Source organism: Pogona vitticeps, chromosome 2, assembly GCF_051106095.1.
Source record: "Pogona vitticeps strain Pit_001003342236 chromosome 2, PviZW2.1, whole genome shotgun sequence".
Taxonomy (NCBI): domain Eukaryota; kingdom Metazoa; phylum Chordata; class Lepidosauria; order Squamata; family Agamidae; genus Pogona; species Pogona vitticeps.
The window spans coordinates 33,982,126-34,009,070 of NC_135784.1; the positions used below are offsets into that span (position 1 = coordinate 33,982,126).

Sequence of the window (26,945 nt, forward strand, 5' to 3'; positions counted from 1 at the left end):
AACACTTAACTTTTCTAAGTTCTGCCATATCTATTGTTCTCTAGTATGATCATGGATAATAGCACAACCCTCTGGGGTAGTAAATATTAATGATTGCAACGAGACTTCTTTCTCAGACTAAAGATTAAAAAGAATGAGCTGTGTGCCGGAAAAGTCACAGGTTCGAATCTCACCTATGTGGTTCTACCACAAACCCACTAGCCACGTATGAATAATCCTGGCCTCCCCATAAACATTTTTGAGACAACGTAGGCAAAGTACTTTGAGCACTCGGAAAACAAATCCATAAGTGCACATAACCCCGAATGAATGGCCACCACAAAACTCCTACATGAACATGTATACAGGGAAGTGATCCCGGTGGGAAACGAAACATGTGCACCTGCGACGTTTTTGGAAATTGACCCTTTGAGCTTCGGGACGTCTCTTAAGTAGAAAGTCAACACACTCCGAGCCCGGGGAGGGGGGGGGGACCTGCCAGAGGCTTCATTGTGCAACGCCCTACTTACTGCCTACCGCAGGGAAAACCACCCCCCCCCACTGCTGAAATGGCCCCAGGATCACCGCTTCCTCACGTGCCAGGGGGATTCCCTTCCCCTAATCCGTGCCAAAGGGAGACTCCCTTTCCCCAACAGCTGGGTGTATGTAGGTGGGCAGAGATTCAGCTTTGGGGGTGGGGGGGAAAGGACCCAGGCGTCCTGAACAGCAACTCAACCCCCCCCGCGCGCGAGAGAGAGAACCCCGCTTGCGACATCAGCCGAGGCTTGCGATTCGCGCTGGCAGATTCGACTTCGGGTTGTGGGCGCTGGGTTTCTCCGGGTGTCTTAAGTCTCGACGGGACGGAGGCGGAGGGGATTTAATATTCCTCTGCGTTTACAGGCATACACACGCATATACCCCCAAAGGGAGAGGGAGCAGGAGGTCTGGCAAGGCTCGAGCCCCGGCCGTGGCGAAAGTGCGGTTGCCAAGGAGCCGCTTTACTCCAGCGGGGCCTCCCCGCGCAGGAGCGACTGCTGGTGCTGCCGCTGCCGCCGGAGCCGCCGCCGCCGGAGCCTCCTCCTCCTCCATTGTCCGGGCCGCGCCGGCCTGGGGGGCCCATGGGCCCTTCCGCCCTGCAGCCTCGAAGCCACCGGCGGCCTGGGGCCTGAGCCGGGCTCGGTGAGAAAGCGGGCGAGGCAGCGGGCGGGCAGGCGGGCAGGGAAGAGCTGCAACACGGCCTGGGATCCAAAGGCAGGCAGGGCTCTTCCCGCGGGAAAGGGAAAGGGGAGCCCCCCTCGCCCTTTTGGGGGGGCGGGCAGGAAGAAAGCAAGCAAGGGCAGGCTGGGGCAAGTTCAAGGGGGGGGAGGTCGTGCCGTGTGCTGCTCTTTTGGGGGCCGGTGGGAAGAAGGCTTGCCCTCCGGTCCACCCCGCCGCCTTCCTTTCTCTCTCTCCCCCCCCCCCCGACCCTTCCCGAGCCCCCTTTGCTCAAGATCCATGGCCCGGAGAGACAGAGGGTGCCGAGGGAGGGTGTGATGGGAGCCAGTGTGACACACACACACACGCACCCCCGGTTGCTTCCCTCCACCTACCCAACCCCTTCCTTACAGCTACAGGCCCTATAGGGAGACAGGGCGAGGTCAACATTTTGTATGAACCACGGTTGTCACGTCTGGATTGACACCTCCCGTGTGTCTTCTCTCTCTCTCTTTCCGAAGGGAGGCCGAGAGGAGGCAGTTTGCGATCAGAGTCCCTGCCAACTTCCTCCTTTGCTTCCTCTCCCTGCAGCTCCCAGGCACACGTGGCTGGGCAAGTGTTGGGTTGACTTAAGTCAGGGGTGTGTGTTCAAGAGTGCAGGCTGGTTTCCTTTTGTCCGGTCTTGGGCCAGTTCTGCCTTGCTTGTTTCCTGAAGCTACAGAAGGTGGGAAAGGAGGCGGGCGATGTTTTTGGTAGCATCTTGGCTGCCCTCTGTGGCTTACTACATAGCTGCTGGTCCAGCCCCGGCCCTAGTGTGAGGTAGGTAGCGTGGGGTATCTTTCTCAGGCAACAGATGCCGGAGTGAGGGTAATGGCCACCCAGCCATTCCTTCAGAGCCCTTAGCCATTCATTCATTCATTGAGGATGGAGCTGAACCTCCAACCCCGACACTAGCCTGCTGATCTCAGGTGTGGGGGGAGGATGCTGTCCTGTTGCCAGTGCTGAAGTAAAACTGAACTGTTAATCCAGCTGTCTTCTGTAGATGGAATGGAGGGGATTGTCACCTTGTCATTTGCCTCAGGCAGCAAAATGTCCTGGCCTCACACTGTGCATTATAAAGATGTAACAAGGAAAGTGCGTAGGCTGACATCTCTCCGTCATAGTTCTTGTTCACTCTCTCATTATTTCTATTTTCTGTAAAAACCACAAGTGTATATAGATGGCAAAAGTAGGGTGCCAAGTGGGAGGCTTGAAAACCCCTTCTTGTGGTCAAGACTCACTCTAAAACTAGTTGCATATTGTGGGATGAGAGAAGCATTGTAGAACCAGAGGTATAGGGTATTGAGTGGCATATCCGGTTTCCTGTCCTATCTTTCCTTGTTCCTATAATTTGCCTAAGCAGAGGATGCCCCAGAGATGAAGAGGTCATTGTAGGAGTTACTTAGTTTAGAGAAAAGTCTTGTGAGTTTATTGTTATCCTTCTTCACTTGTTTTCCCTCAGTTCCATGTTCCTCACACATGTGAGTACTTTCACACTGAGGAGGGCAATGTGAATTTAGCAGGAACAAGCAATAATGAGTGGTATGTACATATGCGTGTGTGTGCATGCATACACACTGTTGTTTTCACTCCCAGTACAGTCTGATTCCTGTAATGCTGAGGGAGTCAGTGTCACATAGATTGCTTGACACCTTGTATTAGTTATTTCCTCTGCAGCTATCAGAACACTACGAGATGATAGGAGCAAAATACAGAGATGTGCATTTGGAAGAACAAGATAATAAACTGGTATTCTGCTCCTTTCCATTTTTTCCCTATTCCCTCTTTATTTTTGTCTCTTGAGACTTGTGCCCTTGAGGTGAGGGCCTTTTGATAAGGGCAAACCAGATTTCCTCTGTCTCTAAAAATTTGTCCTGTGATCAGTGAGGGGCCATCTGACGAGTGTGTAGAGTTCACATCAGCAAGAAGTGGTTGTGGACTGGCAAAGTCCTTCCCTCACTCCCACACTTAGTCACTGCTATTACTGGCATGATCATTCTGTTACAAAAGGCCTGACCTCCTCCCTTTTACTTTTCACTTCCTTTGCCGTTAGTGGGGTACCACAGGATGAGTGGCAGGCTATATGGTTTGCAGCAGGGTAATGTAGCCATATATGGGCATCCCCTCTTATTCTTATTCTTCTTCCACTTGCCTATCCTGAAATACCTATTTCCTACATGACTGGTGAGATGTTGTGAGAGTTGCATCTGTAATAGGGTTTGTACGGCAGGGTCACAACCAGATATTTTTCTACCACTCTCCCACCTTTCCTCAACCTTGAAACCTGTTCCCTGCATGACTGTTCCTTGGAGAGAGAGCTGTATGTAAATGACAAGAGCCAGGCGTGGGGCAGGTGGCTTCTTCTATTTTGTTGTAAATATTTACAACCCTTGTTTTAGTCCAGAGGCTCTCACAGATGCGTAGAGGTTTTTTTTTTTTAAAGCATCATCAGTAAATATGAAAGCAGTAGCATAGGTGTAATGTTAATAAAATAGATAACGCTCCAGCATCAAAATGGATCTGAAAATGTATATTGAAAAGAAAGGTGAATGGAAGTCCTTAACTAGTCCTGAAAAGCCTCAGAGCCAGCGCGAGGCAAGCCGCTCAGGATGGTGTCTCTCTCGCCACTGGCATCCCACCCACTTCACTTCAGAAGGAGGTGGCCTTGAAGAATGGATGGCTTCCAAAGAAAGATGTTAGTCTTTGAGGCATTTGGATCCAAAGCCATGTGAGGCTTTGTCAGCTGATCACTGGAATCTTGAATTATGCCTGGAAAAAGAGGAGACTGGAGCCATTGTGTCAAAACTCCCAAGAGAATTTCTAAGAAATCTTCAAGGATACCCCCCAATTACAATAGCATTACAGTGCAAATAGGAATTTGACCCCCAACTCCGGGAGGCAGTGGAAGACAGGAGGGCCTGGCGTGCTCTGGTCCATGGGGGTCACGAAGAGTTGAACACGACTTAATGACTAAACAACAAAGAGGATATTACCAGAACCTGGATAACAATGAGCAGGTTATCAGCCTATGTAGTTAAGGTGTAGAGGTACCTTGACTACTCTGGGTATGGCTGATATTCCCAAACTCGGACTCTTCCTGTCTCAGCCTGACAGCTGCTAAACATTTGGTGTTGGCATTCATGATAGCCATATGCTAGGCCATGAATAGATCATAAAAGTGAGAAGGATCCCTTGCCTCGAGAGCTTACAGTTTGCGTTTGGTGGAGGGATTTGTGAAAGGTGAAAGCGGCTTTACCCTTCACATGACATCATTAGTATCTGTTGTGGTGACCATAGCATGAAGAGAAGATATACCACTCAAATTTGCTAGACCGATTCCAGAGAATTGGCATGAGGCTGTGGCTTACATGCACATCCTGCTGCATGTTTGGTGTTGTGTGTCTTCCCTTCACAGTTTGCATATTCACAACAACAAAGGCAAATGTACCAGGTCTGTGTCATCAAAGATATTTCAGGGAGGCTGGGTTACAGTAGAGGTAGCAAAATGGAAAAAGCAAAACATGTTGCTTATATACTGTACTACCCCATGGCACTTAATGCACTCTCCGGGCAGTTTACAATTTAATTATGCAGATTATACATTGCACCCCCACCCATCCCTAGCAAGCTGCGTACTGTATTCAGTTTACTGATCTCAGAAAAATGAAAGTCTGAGTCAACCTTGAGCTGGTTATCTGGGATTAAAGTGGGTCATGAGCAGAGTTTTGACTGCAGTACTGTAGTTTAGCTGCTGTGCCACAAAGCTGCTACTCTACAGGCAACAGAGAACAAATAATATGAGGAGGTTTAGGAGAAGGAAACTTCTAGGAAGAAAGGGAAAGGGTTAGGCAAATGGCCAACCAAAGGATGTTCTGGTCTCTGCCTAGGCAAATGAACATATTGGAACATATTGTGAGCAGGATTTAGCTTCAATGGACTGACCTCCCTTCTCTACTTACTTATTTTACATATATTGCTGTTACACTTGTTGCTGATTGAATGGTTCAGCAGTAAAACAGAAGAGACAGGATGGAGAATTATGCTTGTTAAAGAATAATGGAAGTACTGCAATGTACACAGTTTTGTGCAACAATCTCTGATGTATATTGTGATGCCAGTGCCACCAGTCTGCAGTTTGAGACTGACATGCTGCCACCCCCATCCTGGTGTGTGCTTGTCTTTCAAATCTCTGTGTGCTTTATCAGTGGTTTCCAACCTCGGGGAACCCAGGTGTTCTTGGACTGCAACTCCCAGAAACCCCGTCCGGCACACTTTGTGGTGAAGGCTTCTGGGCAATGCAGTCCAAGAACATCTGGGTTGCCCAAGGTTGGGAACTACTGTATTCAATCAGTCTGGGAGTTGGGCAGATTCTTTTAACAAGCCGAGAGTCTGTTCTTTGAGGCTTGTATCTCCCCTCCCCTGTACAGACAATTTGGATCTGTTGAGCAAGGGGATTGGTTATTAGTCTTTGTGCAGTGTGCTAGCCTTCGCTTCCCTATTTGTTCATTCCTCTTCCTTATAGAGCTGGGAGGCACCATGGGGGTGGACTTCGATGTCAAGACTTTCTGCCACAACCTGCGGGCAACCAAGCCGCCCTACGAATGTCCGGTGGACACCTGTCGCAAAATCTACAAGAGCTACAGCGGGATTGAATATCACCTGTACCATTATGACCATGACAACCCACCACCTCCCCAGAGCACCCCACTGCGTAAGCACAAGAAGAAGGGCAGGCACGGCCGGGCGGCCAACAAGCAGTCGCCCAGCCCCTCCGAGACGTCGCAGTCCCCGGGGCGTGAGGTCATGACCTATGCTCAGGCTCAGCGCATGGTGGAGGTGGACCTGCATGGCCGCGTGCACCGCATCAGCATTTTTGACAACTTGGACGTTGTGTCAGAGGACGACGAGGCCCCTGAGGAGGCCCCGGAGAACAACAGCAACAAGGAGAACACGGAAACCCCGTCTGTGGCCCCCAAAGCGGGCAAACACAAGAACAAGGAGAAACGCAAGGACTCCAATCACCACCACCACAGTGCCTCTGCGGGCAACACACCTAAGCTTCCGGAGGCTGTATACCGTGAGCTGGACCAGGACACGCCCGATGCTCCGCCTCGCCCCACTTCCTATTACAGGTATGACTTGTGGTGTGTTGCCGGGGGAGGGGGGGAGCGAGATATCACGGAACTGGCTCAAAAGGCTTTGCGGAGTCATTTAATCGGAAGTATCTCAAGTGGAGGGGGAACCATCCGGATGTGCTTGAGACGAGTGCTGGTGCACCTTTTTATCCTTCTCTCTTGTAGAGTCTCTGCTGTCCACACCTTTCCCAGCTAGACAAGCGAGGCAGTCTGTATCCATAGGGCAAAGTGAAGAAATGAGCAGGAAGTCTCCCTCCCTGGGAAGAAAGCTTCTTCCAGTACTCCCATCCAGTGTTGACAGAAAGTGGAAAGAAAATACTGTGGCCTGCAGGTTGATTCTCCTTCCTCTGTCCCTCCACCCCCTGCCAAATCCTCCTGATTCAGAAAAGTACACTCTGTTGATCTCTGAGAACGTTTTTCTGATTGTCTGTCTGGCTCAGCCATCTGGAGTAGCAGAATTTTCTTAGACTAGAGTGGAGGAAAACTGGCCCTTTAAAGGTTGTTGGATTGCAATTGTGTCATTCTTTGTAACGAACTGTGTTAACTAGGGAGGATGGGAGTTGTAGTTTAACAATGTCTGGACGGCCACGTGATCTCCATCTCTGCCTTAGACAAGGGATGTTCATAGAGTGGCAAGGGAAGTCTTTTGCCTTATGTCAGGGTTAAGCATCAGGGGCCTCCAGATGCTTTGGGGGCAGGGAGACCAATCACTCCTAACTGCTGGCTAGGCTCGCTGGGGCTGTTGGCCATTAGAGTTCAAAAGCATCATGAGGGTTGTAGCTTTCACACACCGGAGTGAAGATGAGCAGAAATAAATGGGCTTGGAAGGCATCAACGGCAGTGCTCAGCCTAGAGAAGAAGATAATTATGTCGCTGCTTAGCTTATACTAACAGGAAGAGAGCATCTCAGTCATCGTATATATTTAAGATGGAATAACACGGGTTATAAGTAGTGTGTGGTTGCTCTAGGTCTATGGGCAGGTCTTAATATTTGGATACCAAGTACAGTACATGGCTAATCGGTATACTCCTACAATTGGAGGAGATTGTTTGTAATTTGTAAAGACCAGCATTCTGTATAGTTAAGGCTAAGATTTTTATATAAATCAAATAAATAAAATAAATAATTTTTTAAAAGTATGATCTGTATAACTATAAACCTATCAATATAAATAAACCTATAAATACATAGATTGATACAGATAGGTCACTAGTGTAAGATAGCAAGTACAGTGATGAACTAGGACCAATTCCCGCTTGGCTGTGGAAACTCACTGAGGGAGGAGGACTAGTAAATAATAATAACAATTTTGTGCTGTCAAGTCAATTCTGACTTTTTTTGGCAATGCTTTTCAGGGTTTTCCAGGTATGGAATACTTTAGAAAGGGTTTGCCATTCCCATCTTCTAGGGGCGCCCTGGGACTCTGCAGCTTGCCCAAGGCCACACAGGCTGGCTGTGCTCTCAGGAGGCACGGTGCCGAATTGAACTCTCTACCTCTGGCTCCGCTGCCAGATACGTAAACCGCTGAGCCATCCAGTCAGCAGAACCAGTCAAAGCACTCCTTAAATATCTCACTTACTTGAAAGTAAGATATTACTTGAAAGTAAGATATTTAAGAGTCACTATAAGTCAGTTCTGACTAGATAGCACATAACATAACTATATAGATGAGTGAAGCACGGAGCAGAGCTCAGGAAAAGCAAAATAAATAAAAGAAATCGAAGTGTGCTGCTTATATACCATTCCCATAGCCCTTAAAGCACTTTCTGGGTGGTTTACAATTTAATTATGCAGGCTACACATTACCACCCACCCCCGCCAGCAAGCTGGGGCACTCAGGAGGACTACAAATCTCAAAATATTCCCAGCCAGACGTTGGCTGAGGTATTCTGGGAGTTGTAGTCCAAAAAGTAGCTTTTCTACTTCTCTGGTGCAGAGAAGCAGCAATGGTTGACAGAGCTATAGACTCTCCAGCGTCTGCCTCCATGCTTGTTTTCTCAGGCCTAAGCATGGAGGCAGATGCTGGAGCTGCTCAGTTGTCTTGAGCTGTCTTCAGTCCCTCCTGGCTGCTGAATCCATATTGTCTCCCCCACTTCCTTCCCAGATACATTGAGAAGTCCGCGGAAGAGCTGGATGAAGAGGTTGAGTACGACATGGATGAAGAAGACTATATCTGGCTGGACATCATGAACGAGCGGCGGAAGACGGAAGGGGTCAGCCCCATCCCCCAGGAGATCTTTGAGTACTTGATGGACCGGCTGGAGAAGGAGTCCTACTTTGAGAGCCACAACAAGGGCGACCCGAATGCCTTGGTGGACGAGGATGCCGTGTGCTGCATCTGCAACGACGGGGAGTGTCAGAACAGCAACGTCATCCTCTTTTGTGACATGTGCAACCTGGCCGTGCACCAGGAGTGCTATGGCGTCCCCTACATCCCTGAGGGCCAGTGGCTCTGCCGCCGTTGCCTCCAGTCGCCCTCCCGGGCCGTGGACTGCGCCCTGTGTCCCAACAAAGGGGGCGCTTTCAAACAGACGGACGATGGGCGCTGGGCCCACGTGGTGTGCGCCCTCTGGATTCCTGAGGTCTGCTTCGCCAACACAGTCTTCCTGGAGCCCATTGACAGCATAGAGCACATCCCGCCCGCTCGCTGGAAGCTGACCTGCTACATCTGCAAGCAGCGAGGCTCGGGGGCCTGCATCCAGTGCCACAAGGCTAACTGCTACACGGCCTTCCACGTGACCTGCGCTCAGCAGGCTGTGCTCTACATGAAGATGGAGCCAGTCCGGGAGACGGGGGCCAACGGCACCTCCTTCAGTGTCCGCAAGACAGCTTACTGTGACATCCACACGCCGCCTGGCTCCATGCGCCGCCTGCCCACCCTCTCACACAGTGAAGGAGAGGAGGAGGAGGAGGAAGAGGAAGAGGATGGGAAAGGCTGGAGTTCAGAGAAGGTGAAGAAGGCCAAGGCCAAGTCCCGAATCAAAATGAAAAAGGCCAGGAAGATCCTGGCAGAGAAGAGAGCAGCTGCTCCAGTGGTGTCAGTGCCCTGCATTCCTCCCCACAGGTAGGGTCTCCCTCTGTCCCCAGGCTGTTACTCGAGATTCCTGACAATGCCAAGAATGGCAGATCTTCCAGATCCCTCTTTTGGACTACAATTCCCAGAAGTTTCTGGGAGTTGTAATCTAAGCAGGTGACTTATCCAAACTCTGTAAGTTTCCTTCTCGCCAACAACGGCTGAAATCCTGTTTGCAGTTAGGCAAATGGGACACGAATTGCTGTAAGTTAAGACATCTTCATTGGCACTACGTGTTGCAATCCAAGTCACATAACTCAGTACGCAACAGATGATGACTACAGAGATTTCTTAGTTTATGGCAATTCGCTTCTGAGAGTTACTCTGTTTGTACAACTGCGTAAGAGGATGTCAGCCACTGTGTTTGTCCTCAGCAGCATCTTGGGAGAGCAGGAGGAGGTTTTAGGCAGGCAAGTCTGTAGAGCTTAGCTTGAGAATTCCAAGTTCATTGGCCTTGAGGGCAGGAGTAAACATTTCAAGCACTGCAGATATCAATCCCAAAACTTGCGTATACAGTAGACTGGTTTGGGTTTATTTAAAAAAACAACAACAATGTCACCTAATACAGACGGCTTTGAGTATTTGTGAAGACATTGTTAAGGGCAAGCCTACATGTTTGTTTATCCCATTCATGTCCCACCATGGAGAATGTTCCTTTATACTGGAGACACTTTCTCGGCTGTAGTGCTGCAGTTATGGAACTCTCTCGCCAGTTGAGTCCTTAGGGACTCAATTGGCACTGACACTAACCTGATTTTGGCACCAACTTAAAACATAATCATCCACCAAAGCCTTCTGGGATTAAGGATCATGGTTTTAAGATGGAGGGTCCTCTACTGTTGTTGTTTTAATTTTGCAGTTTCGGAATGGTTTTGAATGGGTTTAAGATAGTCAGTTGTTTTACATTTTAATTGTTGTACTCTGCCCTGAGATCTCGGGACATAGAGCGGAATATAAATGTCTTGAATAAACAGATAAATACATCTTCTGTCTTGCCGGGGACTTTGTGGCATAGTGCTTTTCTAAATAAGCTATGAGATTTGGTAGGCTGAGGAAGACTTGCCTAAGGCCACACCGCAAACTTCTGAAGGGGAACTGGGGTTTGAGTATGGCAGGCATCTGAAGGTTTCCTCAGTGCTGTAACCCAGGAGTTGGCATGCTCTGGCCTTCAGAGGCTGTTGGATGGCAGTCGCTGTTAACCCTGACCACTGCCTGCTTTTTTTTAAACCATTTGGGCTGTGTTCTGTGAAGTAATGCATATAATATACAGTATAAGATTTCTCTTACTCCTTTCCCTGTGAAAGGCTTTACATTTTACTTTTGTGCCAACCTGGATTAGCACCCTGGAGCCACGTCTGCCGCAAACCACCTTGATGACACTGTGTATTCCCATTCAACCATCTCCTGTCTTCCTTCTTCCTCCCCCCCCCCCCCACTTTCCCTCACTGGCTCCTGCCGTTTTCTTTCTTCTCTCAATCCCTTCTGCTTTCTTGCTGCCATGCTTGCTTGCTGGGCACTCCTGTCCAATTTTTCTAAGTGCCATTTTGCACTGGTGATCACAGTGGCCATAAAAGATGAGTTTTGGACACTGAAGGTATTAACTAGTGGTTGTTGTGGGTTTTTCGGGTTCTTTGGCTGTGTTCTGAAGGTTTTGCCAGATCCTGGCCGTGAATACGTATAAGCTAGTATTGGAATGGTTGTAAAAGCAAGGGGTTGTAAAGCAAGCATTTGTAAACTGGGATGGGGTAGGGTGGAGAGGACCCTTGTACTGGTGTTGTCATTAGCAAACAGCTCTATAGATAAGGATGGTCCTCTTCCTTCCTTCCCTTCCTTTCTTTTTAACTCTTCTTTGGAGCCTTGTGATTCAATGGTTAAACTGCAGTAAAGGTTCCCCTTGGCATTTAGTCCAGTGTTGTCTGACTCTAGGGCGTGGTGCTCTTCCCTGTTTCCAAGCCATGGAGCCAGTGTTTGTCCAAAGACAGTTTCCGTGGTCACGTGGCCAGTGCAACTAGACACGGAACACCCTTACCTTCCCACCAAGGTGGTACCTATTTATCTACTCGCATTTTTACATGCTTTTGAACTGCTAGGTTGGCAGAAGCTGGAACAAGCAATGGGAGCTCACTCCGTCGCATGGATTCCATCTTACAACTGCATGTCTTCCAACCATGCAGCACAGAGGCTTCTGCGGTTTAGCCCGCAGCGCCATTACGTCCCTAAACTGCGTTACTGCAGCCAAAACTCTGCTCATGACCTGGGTTCAGTCCCAGGTAGCTGGCTCAAGGTTCACTCAGCTTTCCATTCTTTTGAGGTTGGTCAACTACCCAGAAAGTGTTTTAAGTACTAGGGGGCAGTATATAAGCAGCACACTTTCCTTTTTGTTTTGTTTTTTCTTCCTCTGTGAGAACAGGACCAGAGCAGAAATGTGTTAATCGCCTATGAAACGGAACTAACCATTCTCATGAAGAGTTTGGCAGCAAGATCAATAACAAAGGCACTCCCCATATTTCCTTGGCACACCCCTGTTGAATTGGTCTTCTCCTTCTATGCATAAACAGTGTCAGTCCGCCTGGTGCGTGAGGGGGAAAAGCTTCATTCCCCAAACAGAGAGTGTGCATTCTGCTGGAAGGTGGGCCTGCAAGCCTATGTGCTGGAAACAGGAAAGAAGCCGCTGATGAGGTGTTTCCTTTGTGGTTGCCACTGCATTACCATTGGGTGGGCCGTTGCCTTGTTCAGGCCGTCCTGCCCCGAGTACCCTGTGCTGTGGCGCCCGGCTGACCCTCTCCCCTCTTTTCCCTCCAGGCTGAGTAAGATCACCAACCGCTTGACCATGCAGAGGAAGAGCCAGTTCATGCAGAGGCTGCACAGCTACTGGACCCTGAAGAGGCAGTCCCGCAATGGGGTGCCCTTGCTGCGCCGGCTCCAGACCCACCTGCAGTCGCATCGGAACTGCGAGCCCGGGAGGCCGGCTCCTCCTCCTCCTCCTGTCTCCAAGACGGAGCAGGTGTGGTTTCCCTTGAGCTTTGGGGGCAAGGCAAGAGGCGGGCTGGGTGGGTGGCCTGGGCAGGAAGAGCAGAGAGGAGGGGCTGCTGTGTCTGTCTGTGTGCAGCTCAGGAGGAGAAGGCCATGGGCCCGGCCCTCCTCTGCTTGTGGGTGTTGAGTGGGCTGAAGGAGCATGGGGTTGTTGTTGTTGTTTTCTGGGGAGGGGGGGGAAGCTGAGCGTGAGGCTCTCCTTTGTGGCCAGCTCTGGTGAGGGATTCCCCCCCCCCCCAGTCTGGGGTGTCTGAGGGAGGAGGCGGGTTGTGGAGATGGGTGAGTTTCTTCTTGCTGAAATTCACATCCTCCTGAACTTGAATCCGCTCAAGGCCCTCTTTGGCAAGTCGAAGGTTCAGTTCTTGCTGTTTGGGTGGACAACTCTGGCCCTCTGAGCGTTGCTGGACTTCCTCTCCCATTAGCACAGCTGATGGGGGGGGAGATTGGAGCAGGTTGCAAGCCCACAATGCCTGGAGTGCCACAACTGCTCACCCAGGGCTTGGGAGGCTTGGCTTGAATTGGGAAGCCCTTTTCTTCTTCCAAGACCCTGGAGAAATTGCTGCCAATCAGAGTAGACTGTGCTGGGCATGGAGGTGGCATTCTGTGTAAAGAAGCTTCTTGCCTCTTCCTTCCTTCGTTTCGCCTGCTTGGAAGGAAGGAGAGACCCATTCTTGTGAGACCTCCAAAGTGGCCCTCACTCTGCTATTCGCACCCCCTCCAAAAAAGCCTCAGCTCCCAGCAGCAAAGTCTGGCAGAATTTCACTGCAGGTCTCCTTAAACCAGTGGCAGCAAGGCAGGGGGAAGGCTTGCCATTTCCTCTCATAGACTCTGATGTTCCTGCAGCGGGATAACACAGAGGATAAGAACTGGGCCCTGAAAGAACAGCTGAAATCCTGGCAGCGCCTCCGCCACGACCTGGAACGAGCACGCTTGCTGGTGGAGTTAATTCGCAAGCGGGAGAAGCTCAAGAGAGAGACGGTAACCACCCTGGGAAAGGGAGATGCCGGGGGGAGGCCGAGGCTTCCTCCCCTGGGAAAGGTTAGGGAAGGACACTCCCCCACCCACCCCCCCACAGTATCTAGGAGGGGAACATGGGACTCTTTAGAAAGGGGGAGCAGGGGAACAATTGAACTTTGCAGGGTGGCCTAGTGACCAAAATATTGGGGGAAAATGTTTTTTGTTTTTTTCTCTTCTTCTGCTGTTCCCAGACCCCCCTTCTCTTCTCTGACAGCGCTGGCTGGAGGATTCTGGGAGTTGTTCTCCAAAAAAAAAGAGCAACATTTCCAAGACAAAAAAATAAATCAGGAGTGCCAGGCTTCCCTGTGGAATGTGGAGAGAGAGGATAGAAGCCCTGCTGGGGAAGTTGTCAATGAAAAAAAAAAGAGAGAAGCCAAAGAAATTGGTGGGGGTGGGTGGTTTAGGCAATGATTACTGCTTGCCAGCTGGTAGCCATCGGTTCCTGGGCACAGCCCCTTGTGTCCGGAGAGTGAAGAGCCCCTTCCCAGGCTGAGTTCCAACCCTACTGGAGCAAAGCAGGAGCTAGAGGTGTGCCTGATCAGGGCCTTGTCTTATTGGGGATATCACAGGCGAGGCATCCAGAGTAACAGCTAACTTACCATACCAAATGTCTCTTGTGGTGCACAGTTCCTAGGGAAAACAGGCCCGTTCAAGAACATGCACTCCATTCATTCGGAGTGACCTTTAGGCCAGTGGATACGCTGGCGTCCTGTGCAAGCCAAGAGCATGCACACTCTTAAGACTAGAATTTGCTGATGCCTCCAGGAGTTTCACGTCAGACGGAAGAATGTGGGAAATGGTCCATAAGGATGGAAAGCCCACTGGGGGTGTGTGGGAGATTGGGGGCTGCAGGGACGTGAATCCACCCTTCAGGAGTCTCGAGGGGAGGGAGTTTTCCTGTCAAACAGTGCAGAGGGATGGGAGTGAAATGCCTGAGGAACTGATAAAACCAGGTGCTTGCTGTTTGTCCCCTTTTATCCCCAACTCTCCTCAGAGCAGTGGGGGGGGGGGCCCTCTGATCTCTGCCCCTCTTCCTAGTTGCTTGTGCTGCCTAACCCCATGCTACTTCAGGGGTCCCCCCACTCAGGGATGGCAGAGTCCTCCTGCTAGCCAAACCTTCAGTGACACTTCTCTCCCCCCCCCCGCCTCTCTTCTGTGTTCCAGATTAAAATTCAGCAAGTGGCGCTAGAGATGCAGTTGACCCCCTTCCTCATTCTCCTGCGCCGGACGCTCGAGCAGCTCCAGGAGAAGGACACGGGCAATATCTTCAGCCAGCCGGTCCCGCTGTCTGAGGTAACAGAACTCTACGAAGTAAGAACCCCTCCACCCCCAATTTATACTTTGCTCTGTTCCCATCCAGCCCTGAGGCTGGCCTTGCAACTTTGCTGGTCCTGCACATTTGTACAGAGAAATCTTCTTGTCCAGGATTAGAGAATATTTCTGCCCACAGAGCTGTAGGGAAGGAGGAAGTGTAGAAAGCCAGTGTTAGCTTAAAACAGGGGCAAAGAAGCCTCCCTCCTCAAATGTTTTGGACTCACAATTCCTAGAAGGTCCGTCAAACAAGGCCAGTGGTGGGGGATTATAGGGATTGTAGTCCAAACCACCTGGCGGTTCATGCCTGAATGAAAAGAATTCAGCAACACATCTCCTCTCTCTCTCTCTCTCTCTCTCTCTCTCTCTCTCTCTCTCTCTCTCTCTCTCTCTCTCTCTCTCTATCTATCTATCTATCTATCTATCTATCTATCTATCTATCTATCTATCCCTTCATGAAAAGAAAATGTTTGAAACAGGCCATGTTTCCTAAGGAAATCAATGCTGAGATAACAGGAACAGCCTAGAAAAGTGACTTTTTCAGGGTGACAGCTTCAGAATCTATCCAGAATCCTGCTGCCTGGGGGATTCTGGGTGGTGTAAAATACATAATTAAATGAAAAGAGTAACTTGTCCAGTCTCTGATAATGCATGGGTATCCACACAGGGCGAAGGCACGGGGCAGCCGTCCACCATATCATGCCTTCTGAAAGAAATGACAGGAGTTCCAGTGCCAGCACATCCAGAAAGCACCAAGTATACCTGAGCTAGAGAGACTGAGAACTCTGGATGGCTGGTGAACAGAGGAGGGGCGGGGCGCCTGTGTTGCTGATCAGGGCTCAAGGGGGTTTGGCTTGTCCATTAGGAGGTGGATTGGACCAGGCTGTCTCTGCCAGAGTCTCTCTCAAAATGGGCCGTCCTCTATTTTTGAAGGTGAATTCATTTTTTTAACAATGTTCCCATTGCGGAGGGTTGTGGATGATGCTTTGAAGTGTGCAGGGGTGTGTGTGTGCCCACGCTGAATGGCAGTACCCCTCTTAAGTGGGGAGATTGCCCCAGGATGGGCAAGAGCTTTAAGGGGCCTCTGTATTCAGGACTGCATTAACTTTTTCTCTCCTTGGAGCAGGGATTCCTCCGGGTCGATGGGCCCCCAGTCTCTTAGCTGCCCCGCTCTCTGTCCACTGCAGGTCCCGGACTACCTGGACCACATCAAGAAGCCTATGGACTTTTACACCATGAAGCAGAAGCTAGAGAGCTATCGCTACTTGAACCTGGACGAGTTTGAGGAGGACTTCAATCTGATTGTCAGCAACTGCCTGAAGTACAATGCCAAAGACACCATCTTCTACCGGGCAGCGGTCCGGTTGCGGGAACAAGGAGGCGCCGTGCTCCGGCAGGCCCGCCGGCAAGCCGAAAAGATGGGCATTGACTTTGAGACAGGCATGCACTTCCCCATGGCTGGGGATGAGGCCCCTCTGCGGAGCACCGAGAACGGTTAGTCACTTGTACAGAACATGTAAGAGACCAGGTTAGGGGTCCATCCAGTGGTCAGAACCCTGTTGCTTAAGTCCATTGAATGTTCCATAGGTTCCATGGATGGAGTCAAATCCTCCAAAGGTTCCATTGATTCAGACAGGCCTCTGCTAACTGTGACTTAGGTAAAGTAAGTCACATTTAGAGTCAGGCCATTTGAATCCATGGAACTAAAGGAGAAATTGACTCACCAAATCCCCATTGATGCAGTGGGCCTACTCCAGTGTTATGGACTGTACTAAATAACAAGATTTTGGCCAGTGTCGAATCTTGTTTCCAGTAAGCTAGATGTATGCCTCTGAGAAGCTCAGATGCTGCGTTATGTAAAAAATATGTGCATTCATTTCTTGGAATTTGAAGACATTGTCCTGCACCTGAAAAGGAAGGTGTTTCTTCCCTTTGAGGAAAGGATGAAGACAAAAACAGATTTTTAAAGTATTGGCAGTCAAGAAAGCACCTCTGGTTGGTTACTTAATAGAAGAACCCCTCCCCACCCCAGTCCTGGCACGAGGAGAAATGGAATAGATTTTTAATTTCATTTTATTACCACAAATCAGGATGCGGGAATCTGTTTCGTGGAAGGTGACAATGATTTTAAAAAGTTTACAGAAATTAGGTAAAGGGTAAAGGTTCCCCTTGACAATTTTTGTCCAGTCGTGTTCGACTCTAGGGGGCGTTGCTCATCCCCATTTCCAAGCCATAGAGCCAGCGTTTGTCCGAAGACAATCTTCCGTGGTCACATGGCCAGTGCGACTTAGACACGGAACGCTGTTACCTTCCCACCGAGGTGGTCCCTATTTATCTACTTGCATTTGCATGCTTTCGAACCGCTAGGTTGGCGGGAGCTGGGACAAGCGACGGGAGCTCACTCCGTCACGTGGATTCGATCTTATGACTGCTTGGTCTTCTGACCCTGCAGCACAGGCTTCTGCGGTTTAGCCTGCAGTGCCACCACGTCCCTTCTACAGAAATTACTGGGAGTTAATTCAAATTTCCCAGCGTATGGAAACCTCCTTTGCGGGTTCACTTCAATCCAGCTGCATTTCCTCCTTTCTTTGGGGGACGGAGAGAAGGCCTGCAACTAAGCCCACGGCCACTTCATTTGCAGGACACTTCTCACGGCCTGGCCTGGCTTCTTGGGCCTCGTTGCTCAGTAGCAACATGACCTACTCATGAAGGACCCTGAACAGTCTCCTCCTTCTTTCCTGACCTAGATGAGGAACGGCTGCTGCTCTCTGAGAACCAGAAGCATCTGCCCCTGGAAGATCAGCTGAACCTCCTGCTGGAGCGCCTGGCCGAGGTGAGCGCCGGGAAGCAGAGCGTAGGCCGCTGTCGGCGGGCCAAGATGATCAAGAAGGAGATCACGGCCTTGCGGCGCAAACTGGCCCACCAGCGGGAGACGGGGAGGGATGGGCACGGCCCCTTGGCCCGCATCATTCTGCCCACCCATAACCCCTGTGAGAAGGACACTCAAACCGACAGTGCCGCTGAAGAGAGCAGCAGCCAGGAAACCGGCAAAGGTTGGTTGCGGGTGGGGTTCGGCTGCATGGAGTTGTCTTGCCCCCCTCTCCTTCCTCCCCCCCCCGCCCCCGGCCAGAGGCTCCTCTTGTTATACGCAGAGTCTTCTAAGATTGGGGTGAGCTGTTCTGGGGAACGCCTGCATTTTCAGAGGATTTGCACAGGCACACAAACAAACACACACCAGGATATGTCGACGGTCAGGTCTTTGCCGTGTTGGACCAGCCCAAGGTTGAGGAGACAGCTGTCGGCACGAAGGCCGCATGCAGCTGCGCGTATGTTCTCGATGGGGGTGACAGTGGCCGCAGTCCCATAAACAGGCAGGGCCAAAGGCAGAAGGGTAGAATCGGAAACAACAGTGTATTTTTTTAGTGTAATGCTCTTCCTGCCAGTAATGGTTGGGAGAGGATTGGGATTGGAGAGGAACACCACACAGAAGCAGAGGGACCCCCCAAATAGTGGGGTTTCAGAGAAAAGGGCATAGCCATCTGTGAGACCCCAGGAGATTTCTTTGGGACCTCCAGAGGGGCCGGATTTGGCCTTGGCCTCCCCCACCTCTGAACCGTCTTCTGATCCTGCAGATTCTTACGTGATTCTGTAGGAAAAGAAGGAGAGCTGAGATTCTATTTATTTATTTATTTATTTTATTTTATTTTATTTATTTTATTTATTTATTTGATTTATATCCCGCCCATCTGGTATATTATACCACTCTAGGTATAATATACCACTTCCTTGACTCTACTCCTATTCAGTGCCCAATATTCACCCAGTATGTGACCTGAGTGGACACTGGGTCGCTTTCGTCCAAATCCATCTTTTGCTTCCCAGCGTGTTGAAGAGCACAATTAAGTGTTAAACAGCAATGTGATGGGGAAATTCTTCAAAAGCCATGCGGGGTCCAGATCCTGGAAGTGTGTTTGGGAGGCTGTGCAAAGCAGGGCTGAGATTGGGTTTCCACATTGCATGGGGTTTAAGGGTCAGCCCCCCCCCCCCACTTTTTTTGGTATTGATGGGACTCTTGTGTCAAAATGGGACACACAAGTGTATACTGAAAGGAAATTGCCGAGTTTCCTTTGTTTGTAGCTTGTCCGTCTGTCATTATGGGTAGCTCCCACAGGTGGGAGGAGTGACAGAAGAGTGACCAATTCAAAGTGTGGACAATTCCTTAAAACTAGTCTCTTTAGCTTCCCCGCCTGGGAATCCAGCACATTGAAAAAAGGCCTTTTTTGGATGATAGCTTCCAGCAGGGAGGATAAAAAGCAATGACTTTTAAAAAATCAATTTGATTTATATCACAATTTAAATCATGATGTAAATTTTAAAAAATGATTTTTAAATTTCAGTCTTTTTAAAAATCCATTTTAAAGACATAATTATTTAAACTGTGATTTAAATTGTGATGTAAATCAATTTGATTTAAATCAATTCGATTTAAATCAGATTTACCCTGTTTCCCAGACTCTGGTAGTCAGCTTAGCCGCTGTGAGATTTTGGGAGCTGTGATTAACAAAACAACTACTACTTTTTCCAGGCTGTGCCTGGGAAAGATACTGCATGAAGATGCTGAACTTCCTTTCCTGAGCAAATGCTGCCCCTTTTAATCCTAGGCCTTGGCCCCAACTCTTCCTCCACCCAAGCCCAAGAAGTGGGCAGAAGGACTTCCGTGCTTTTCTCCAAGAAGAATCCTAAGACGGCCGGGCCCCCCAAGCGTCCTGGGCGTCCACCCAAGAACCGTGACAGCCAGCTTGCGCCAGGCCACGGGAACAGCCCAGTGGGGCCCCCACAGCTGCCAATCATGGGCTCTCAGCGGCAGCGCAAGAGGGGGAGGAGCCCACGCCCCAGCTCCAGCTCGGACAGCGATAGCGACAAATCTGCTGACGATGGACCTCTTGGTGAGTGACGCCTGGAGCCTGGCTGAGAAGGGGGCTTTGGCCAGGGGTGTGTGAGCCGTCGTCCTTTCCCTTGTGTGTGTGTGTTGGGGGGAGGGATCCCTCTTGGAGGAATATGTTAATTGCACATGTGCAATAGGAAGACCTAGAGTGGTCTTTTAGGCCAGATGGGCGGTGTATAAATCAAACAAACAAACAAACAAATGAACTCTGCAGACCCTATTCATTTCTAGTCTGCCTCCCTTCTAGTGTGAGTTAGCAAGCAAGATTTGAAAGGGTTTTTCTCCCCCCCCCCCCCCCGGTAATAGTTCAGACTAGAAAGCTGGAAATACCTTCTTTACAAATCAGAGGCCATGTATCAAAGTCAAAGGTCGAAGACATGGCACTTGAACAATGAGTGACCTCAGAGCACTGTAAAACTATGCAACACTCCTTGGTAGTGTGAATCTGTGGTGGTCGCCAAATGGGTTAATGTCAGTGTGATCCTATCCATGTGGGTTCATCTGGGTATCAAGGTACCAATGGAACCAATTCCATTGCTGGAATGATTCCAGGCAACATCCGCTTGTCTCTTCCTGTGAAGATGGCAGGAGCGAGGGGAAGGCCTCCCCTGATGACCTTAACATGTGAGCAAGCTCATAAAGAGAGAGGGGTCCTTGAGGTAGCTTGGGCTCAAGCCGTTTAATGCCTTATAGGTTAGAACCATCACTTCGAATTCTGCCCGGAAACGGATTGGCAGCCGGTGGAGCTGCTGTAACAGGGGGGTTATTATGTGATTCCTGTAACCAGCTGCAGTTAGCAATCTGGCTGCGGTTTTAGACCTGCTGAAGTTTCCTGATGCATTCTATAGGCAGTGGTTTCATGTAGATGTTAAATGACATAGGAGGCAAAACAGAACCTGAGGGACACCCCCCCACACACACACACACACAGGCCAGCAGCCAGTGTGCCAAACTGGAATCCCCCCCCCCAGCGCCACCTTCTGAGTTCTCTCCTCCAGAAAGGGCCTAAGCCACTGCAAAATATCTAGATAATCCGCCTCCTCCAGGAACCTCTGGAGCTGAGAAGCCATGACCTGCTCCAGAACATTGCCCAAGAATGGGATATTAGGTCCATAGTTATTCAGTATTGCGGGATCTAAGGAGAGCTTTTTCAGCAACAGCCTTACTATTGCCTCCTTTAAGCATGCTAGGATCCTCGTCGTCGTTTAGTCATTTAATCGTTTCGGACTCTTCGTGACCCCATGGACCAGAGCATGCGAGGCCCTCCACTCTTCCACTGCCTCCCGGAGTTGGGTCAAATTCATGTTGGTAGCTTCGATGACACTGTCCAACCATCTCGTCCTCTGACGTCCCCTTCTCCTCTTGCCTTCACACTTCACACACTAGGATCCTACCCTGTTGCAATAAGGCATCCACTACTTCTCCTATGTTGCATTTTGTATACACTTATTTTACTTCTGTGAAGATTCTCAGTCATCCAGGTGAGGAGTCATGGCAACTGGACTTCTTTCTTATTAGGTTGAAATGTTTCACTGTTCATCCAAGTAGCTTCTTCAGTCTGAGGGGTCTCCTACCAGCTCTCCTCAGACTTAAGAAGCTACTTGAACAAGTATCGAAACATTTCAGCCTAATAAGAAAGAAAGTCCACTTGCCATGACTCAACTTCCAGACTTCTCTTGTTTTAGCACTCTGTACATACAAAATGTCAAACCTTGGCACAGACACTGAATGCAACCAATGCATCTGTGTTGAGATCTAGCCTTTGAGGACCTGTTTTTTTCGTCAGTGGTCAGCAAAAAAAAAAAAAAAAAAACAAACAAACAAAAAAAAAACCCAAAACATCCTTGCCTACCTGGTGAGTTCAAATGGGAGAACCTTGGCTGGTGCCTGTTCTGATTTAGCCAATGGCCTCTCTGTTCCTGTCTCTCTCCCACTTTCTTTTTCTCCAGACCTGCCAGCCAATGGCTTCAGCAGTGGCAATCAGCCGGTCAAGAAGAGTTTCCTGGTGTATCGCAGTGACTATAACCTTCCTCGCAGCAGCTCTGACTCTGAGTCAAGCAGCACCAGCAGCAGCAGCGCCGCCTCTGACCGCACCAGGTACCAGCCCTTCGCAAACAGCCAGTGAGGCGGCAGTGACCTTGCGGGCTTTCGATCAGAGAGTACAGAGCAGGTTGGGGTGGCTGAAGAGCCTCAAAAAAAGAGGGGGTTTTCTGGCGGCAGACTTGAAGTCTGTCCTGTGCAACACCAGGGATCATCGTGTTTGATGTGTACAAGCACACAGAGAGAGACATACACTAGCAGCCTCAAAATCTTTTTTTCCTCTGACACACACATACACACAAATGTGTATGTTCCAGATAGCCTACTGAACAGGGAACAATTTACGTAAATCAGTGGCTTGGGCAAGGGCACCTGTCCTTGTCAAGACGGAAGGTGATCCTCTCTCATAGAGACCCAGGCACTTGCCACAAAATCTTCACACACCTACAGGCATGCTTGTATCTTTTAGATGTGCCTCGTGAAGAATTGGACACTTGTTTAGGCACACCACATTCCCTTGCCAGCTAGGAGCAAATTAGTAGATGTCATTTTAGTTTGTTTGTTTTTCTTAAGTGGTCCAAGGAAAGGCCAGAAATCAAAGTAATTTAGTTCCAGATACCCTTCCAAATGCAGGTGTGTTTGGGGGGGTGTTAGGTAAGGGGACCTCAGAGATTCTTGTATGTTCAGACTATCAGTGGCTACAAGTTATGATGGCTTTTTATGCTACCTCCAGAGGGAGCTGAGTGGCACCCGCAATGGGCAGGACTTCCCATAGGAATGTGTTTGGCTAGCGTAGGAAGCAGGATGCTGAGTTAAACAGGCATTGTTTTGATCACACATAGGTTTTTGTCTTTGTGTCATTTCCCTAAATGCCCCCATGAGAAACTCCGTTCAGCCCTCTTTTTGTTAGCCATGCTCGCTCCTAGCTCTCATGGCAAGATTTCTTGACACTTAATGTGGGAAGATTTTGGAGCACTTTGTTCTCACCGTCACTTCCTCCTAGGCTTCTCAGGGTGGAGGCATCATTCCTTTTTTACTTCACCTCTCAGTTATGAATGCTTTTTAAGGGGAGTTTCTGGTTCAGGCTTCTGGAGAAGATAATGTCTAGGCACTCAAGGTTAATTCCGTTTCTCTCCCTAGCACTACTCCCTCCAAACAAGGCAGAGGGAAGCCCTCTTTTTCCCGCGTGAATTTCCCAGAGGACAGCAGTGAAGACTCGTCAGGAACAGAGAATGAGTCTTACTCAGTGGGTGCTGGCCGAGGGGTGGGCCATGGCAGTAAGTATCTGGGAATCATTTCCTCTGGGTTTCTTGTCCAGAGACCGGGGGGAAGGGGGAGAGAGAGAAGAATGTCAATTACTCCCTTCTGCTCTCTTGTTGTGCCTTTGCACAGTGGTGCGCAAGAGCATTGGCCGATCAGCTGGGTGGCTGTCTGAGGATGAAGACTCTCCTCTGGATGCCTTGGACCTGGTGTGGGCCAAATGCCGAGGTTATCCATCTTATCCAGCCCTGGTGAGTTTACAGCAATATACAGGATATATACACACACAACACCTGTGAAAGTCGAAAGAGCTGAGGATACTGCAGACTGGGTACTTGGGAACCTTTCAAAATCACAGACAGCAGACAGTGAGGCTATGACTCTGCCGAGTGCAGTGGGAGTGTAAGAGTAAGACTCGAAGTTATCAAGGGCAGATCACTAGGAGAACTTCAGCAGGCCACGGTCACCCTGGAGCATAGAAAATGCTACCGAATGTAAACCCAGCAGTTTCAGCAGAAATTTATTCCTTAGTTTTTTTAAACTAAGGGTTTCTAAGAGAAGGGGAATATTTTTTAAAGCTGAGGAGTGGGTGGATGAAGGCATGAAAAATCCTCACTTTCACATGGCTGTGCCTCTCTTTCCTGAGTTTGTCGCCTAAACACTATACAGTCAACCCTCGACTTACGAATGGCCCTACATATGGACTTTTCGATTTACGAACAGCTCCATTGGCAAAAATTGGCATCAACTTGCGAACCTAGCTCGACCTACAAACGAGGACGAGGCTCCGTTCGCATGTCAGTGCCATTTTTTGCCAACGGAGCCGTTCAGAAATGGCTCCCTGCAAAAAGGCAGGGAGAAAGGGCGGGAAGTTAGAATTTCCAGCCCTTTCTCCCTGTCTTTGGAGCTTTCAAAGGGCTTCCTCCGACGTCGAGGGAAAGCTCTTTGAGAGCTCTGAAGCCGCCGATCGTGGCGGCGGGGACCCCCAGGGAGGTCTCCCATGGTGCCGGGCAAGCCCTGGGAGACCTCCCTGGGGGTCCCCGCCGCCGCGATCAGCACCTTCAGAGGTCTCAAGGGCTTTCCCCCCGACATCGGAGGAAGCCGTTTGAGACCTCCAAAGCCGAAAAGGCAGGGGGAAAGGGCGGAAAATTGGAATTTCCAGCCCATTCCTCCTGCTTTTTTGCCTTGTGAAATGCTGGAATGGATTAATTCCGTTCTCATGCATTTCAATGGGAAATGGTACTCCGACTTACGAATTTTTTGACGTACGAACATCGTTCCAATACGGATTAAGTTAATAAGTCGAGGTACCACTGTATAGGCCTGCGTTCTCCCGTCAGCACCTTTTGCTGGTTCCCCCACTTGTCCGCCAGCAGACACTGGATAGCATTCAGCTTCGCCCTTTTCTAAACCCACATTGTACAGTTATAAAGACAAGAGTGCTGTAGCTATGTATGCAGAGCACAGAATCTGGCATTTTTGTAAACTGTTATGTTCTATTACACCATATACAGGAAATGTGTTTCAAGTAAGCTGGAGGAAAAAAATGGAATCCAGAAAAGCTAGTTGGGGAGGAGTTAACTCTAAATTCACTCTATTATCCATGTATGGGCACTGTGAGTGAGCAACTGGTGGTCCGTACATTAAGCACATGACCCTTAAAACTCCAGTGCAGGATTACCCTGGCTGTTTGCAACTAAAGCCAAGGTCTATTTGCCCATCCCTGAGAAGGTCAAGGCATGGTATGCAGGCTGGGCTGAGACAGACCAACTGGCAAACGACCACTTGGTGAGCTTCATAGTGAAACTGGGACAAGTTGCCTAATTCCAGTGTTCTGTCTTAGCTTGCCATAATTCTCAGCCCCTTCTCTGCTCGTAGACCACAAACCTGCTTGCCTGTCCTGCCTCTGTGTGGGCATGTCTGCAATACTTTTCCATATGGGTGGCTTTCCTTCCAGAATGAAATAATAATCTTAGAACTGCAGAGCTGGAAGAGACCCTATGGATCATCATGTCCACCCCTTGCCAGGGAGGTACAGTGGGGAATTGAATTCTCAGCCTCTAGCTCCGCAGCCAGAGACCTAAACTACTGAGCTATCCAGCCGTTCCCTAGTGCCCAATTTTTTCCCCTTCTTCTCTTGGCAGATCATTGATCCTAAGATGCCACGGGAAGGGATGTTCCACCACGGTGTCCCCATTCCTGTGCCTCCCTTGGAGGTGCTGAAGCTGGGAGAACAGATGACTCAGGAAGCACAGGAGCATCTCTACCTGGTCCTTTTCTTTGACAACAAACGTACCTGGTAAGGACTTTGCCTGTCTCTGGAAGCTACAGAAATGGGGCTGCCCTGTTGGGTCACAGCTGAGTCAAGACTAGATGGGAGAGTTGCCATGCTGAAGGTGGGGAGTGGAGCTTGGGACAGGAGTGGTCCTGTCCTTTCAGGAGACCTCTTGTTACGAGTTTTGCTTATTTCTTTTTTTCTTTTTTGCAGGCAGTGGTTGCCCCGCACCAAACTCGTGCCCCTGGGTGTAAACCAGGACCTGGACAAGGAGAAGATGCTGGAAGGACGCAAATCAAACATCCGCAAATCTGTCCAGATCGCCTACCATCGTGCCATGCAGCACCGCAACAAGGTGCAAGGAGAGCAGAGCAGTGACTCCAGTGAGAGCGACTGACCCTCCGAGGGGCTCCCGCCCTGGGTGCTCGCTTTGTGCAGCTGGACTGTACGGGGGAGAGGGCGGTGGGGAGCTCCAGCCTTGAGACGCCTGGGCCTTTGGCCAGGCCGCAGGAGCACGTGCAGAGCACCCGACGGCCCCTGTAGTGTGCTGGGCACACCCACAGAGCACTGCGCCCTCCACGTGGGCAAGCCTACCTCTTGTGCCAGCCTGCCCTTCCTTGTTCCATATCTGGCATCGCCCTGACCAGCTGCGTGAGCAAGACCCAGCTGCCTGTATATCTCTCTCCCGAGGACAAGCCCCCTCCCCCCTCCGCCCTGGGTCCTGAGGCTCTAGGCCGTTGTAAAATACTGTACTATAGTGGGAGAATGTAAATTATTTGGGCTGCTCTATACCCACACATACAGAACCTGGTTCCCGTTCTCCCCGCCCCCAGTCCTTGGCATCATTGCACCTCTCAAAGATACATCAGCCTTTCCTTGGCCCAGCCCGACCGACATTCTGCAGAGCAGGGCCGCTGTCTTTTCACTCGCACATTTTGATACTATAGCTTTTTGGAACTTGGCTCTGCCTGACCCCCCCCCCCAAACCCTTTAGGAATCCGGCTCTTCTTTCTGCTGCAGCCGGGTGGGCATTTGTACTTGTATTTATTTTGAAGGAAGAAGATCTCTATTGATTCTTAGAAAATAAAATGGCTCTTTTGGAACCAACTTGTCCGTTCCTCTTTATGTTACTATAAAAGGGTGAGGGGATTCCCCCCCCCCCCAGTGTGACAGTCTTGTAAGCGTTGCACACCGCTCTTCATTCCTGATCAGAAAGCAGCCGGAAACTGCCAAGTGAACTATAATACCTCTGTTGTTCTGATTAGCACTATTGCAACCATTAGACTGTACTGTTTAAATGTGTTACTGCTTATATAACACCCCATAGTGCTTAAGAGCAAAGTGTGCTGCTTATACACTGCCCCATAGCACTTAAAGCACTCTCTAGGCAGTTTTCAATTTAATTATGCAGGCTACGCATTGCCCTCCTCTCCTAGTGAGCTGGGTACTCAGTGTACCGACCTCAGAAGGATAGAAGGCTGAGTGAACCTTGAGCAAGCTGAGCCCATTGGAATCGAATTCAGGTCATGAGCAGAGCTTTTTACTTAAAAGTGAATCAGAGTATAAATTATTTGAAATATGAAATACTGTATTATAAAAGCTAATTTAATGCCACACAGCATTAATAGAAGTACAATGTTCAG

General features: G+C 49.7%; 1 protein-coding gene across 4 annotated transcripts; it reads left to right on the plus strand.

Moving 5' to 3' along the window:
- Positions 1–977: 977 nt before the first annotated feature.
- BRPF1 (bromodomain and PHD finger containing 1) lies at positions 978–26,405 on the plus strand. 4 transcript variants are annotated; one of them, XM_020795423.3, is made up of 14 exons: positions 978–1,158; positions 5,735–6,344; positions 8,453–9,412; positions 12,224–12,425; positions 13,298–13,432; positions 14,636–14,782; positions 15,970–16,276; positions 17,530–17,835; positions 19,444–19,728; positions 21,677–21,824; positions 22,908–23,044; positions 23,160–23,278; positions 25,172–25,326; positions 25,516–26,405. In XM_020795423.3, exons 2-14 carry the CDS (start codon positions 5,749–5,751, stop codon positions 25,697–25,699), a joined length of 3,681 nt encoding a protein of 1,226 aa, XP_020651082.3. In that variant the 5' UTR covers positions 978–1,158; positions 5,735–5,748; the 3' UTR covers positions 25,700–26,405. The 4 variants fall into 4 exon arrangements, with proteins under 4 accessions (XP_020651082.3, XP_020651084.3, XP_020651085.3 ...); XM_020795425.3 differs by having other exon boundaries at positions 14,636–14,764; XM_020795426.3 differs by lacking the exon at positions 13,298–13,432.
- The last annotated feature ends 540 nt before the right edge of the window (positions 26,406–26,945 follow it).

Coding starts and splice junctions, on each gene's coding strand:
- BRPF1 (XM_020795423.3), top strand. CDS start 5,749: ATGGGGGTGGACTTCGATGTCAAGACTTTCTGCCACAACCTGCGGGCA. Junction 23,045..23,159: donor CCGAGGGGTGGGCCATGGCA/GTAAGTATCTGG, acceptor GCCTTTGCACAG/TGGTGCGCAAGAGCATTGGC. Junction 25,327..25,515: donor TTTGACAACAAACGTACCTG/GTAAGGACTTTG, acceptor TCTTTTTTGCAG/GCAGTGGTTGCCCCGCACCA.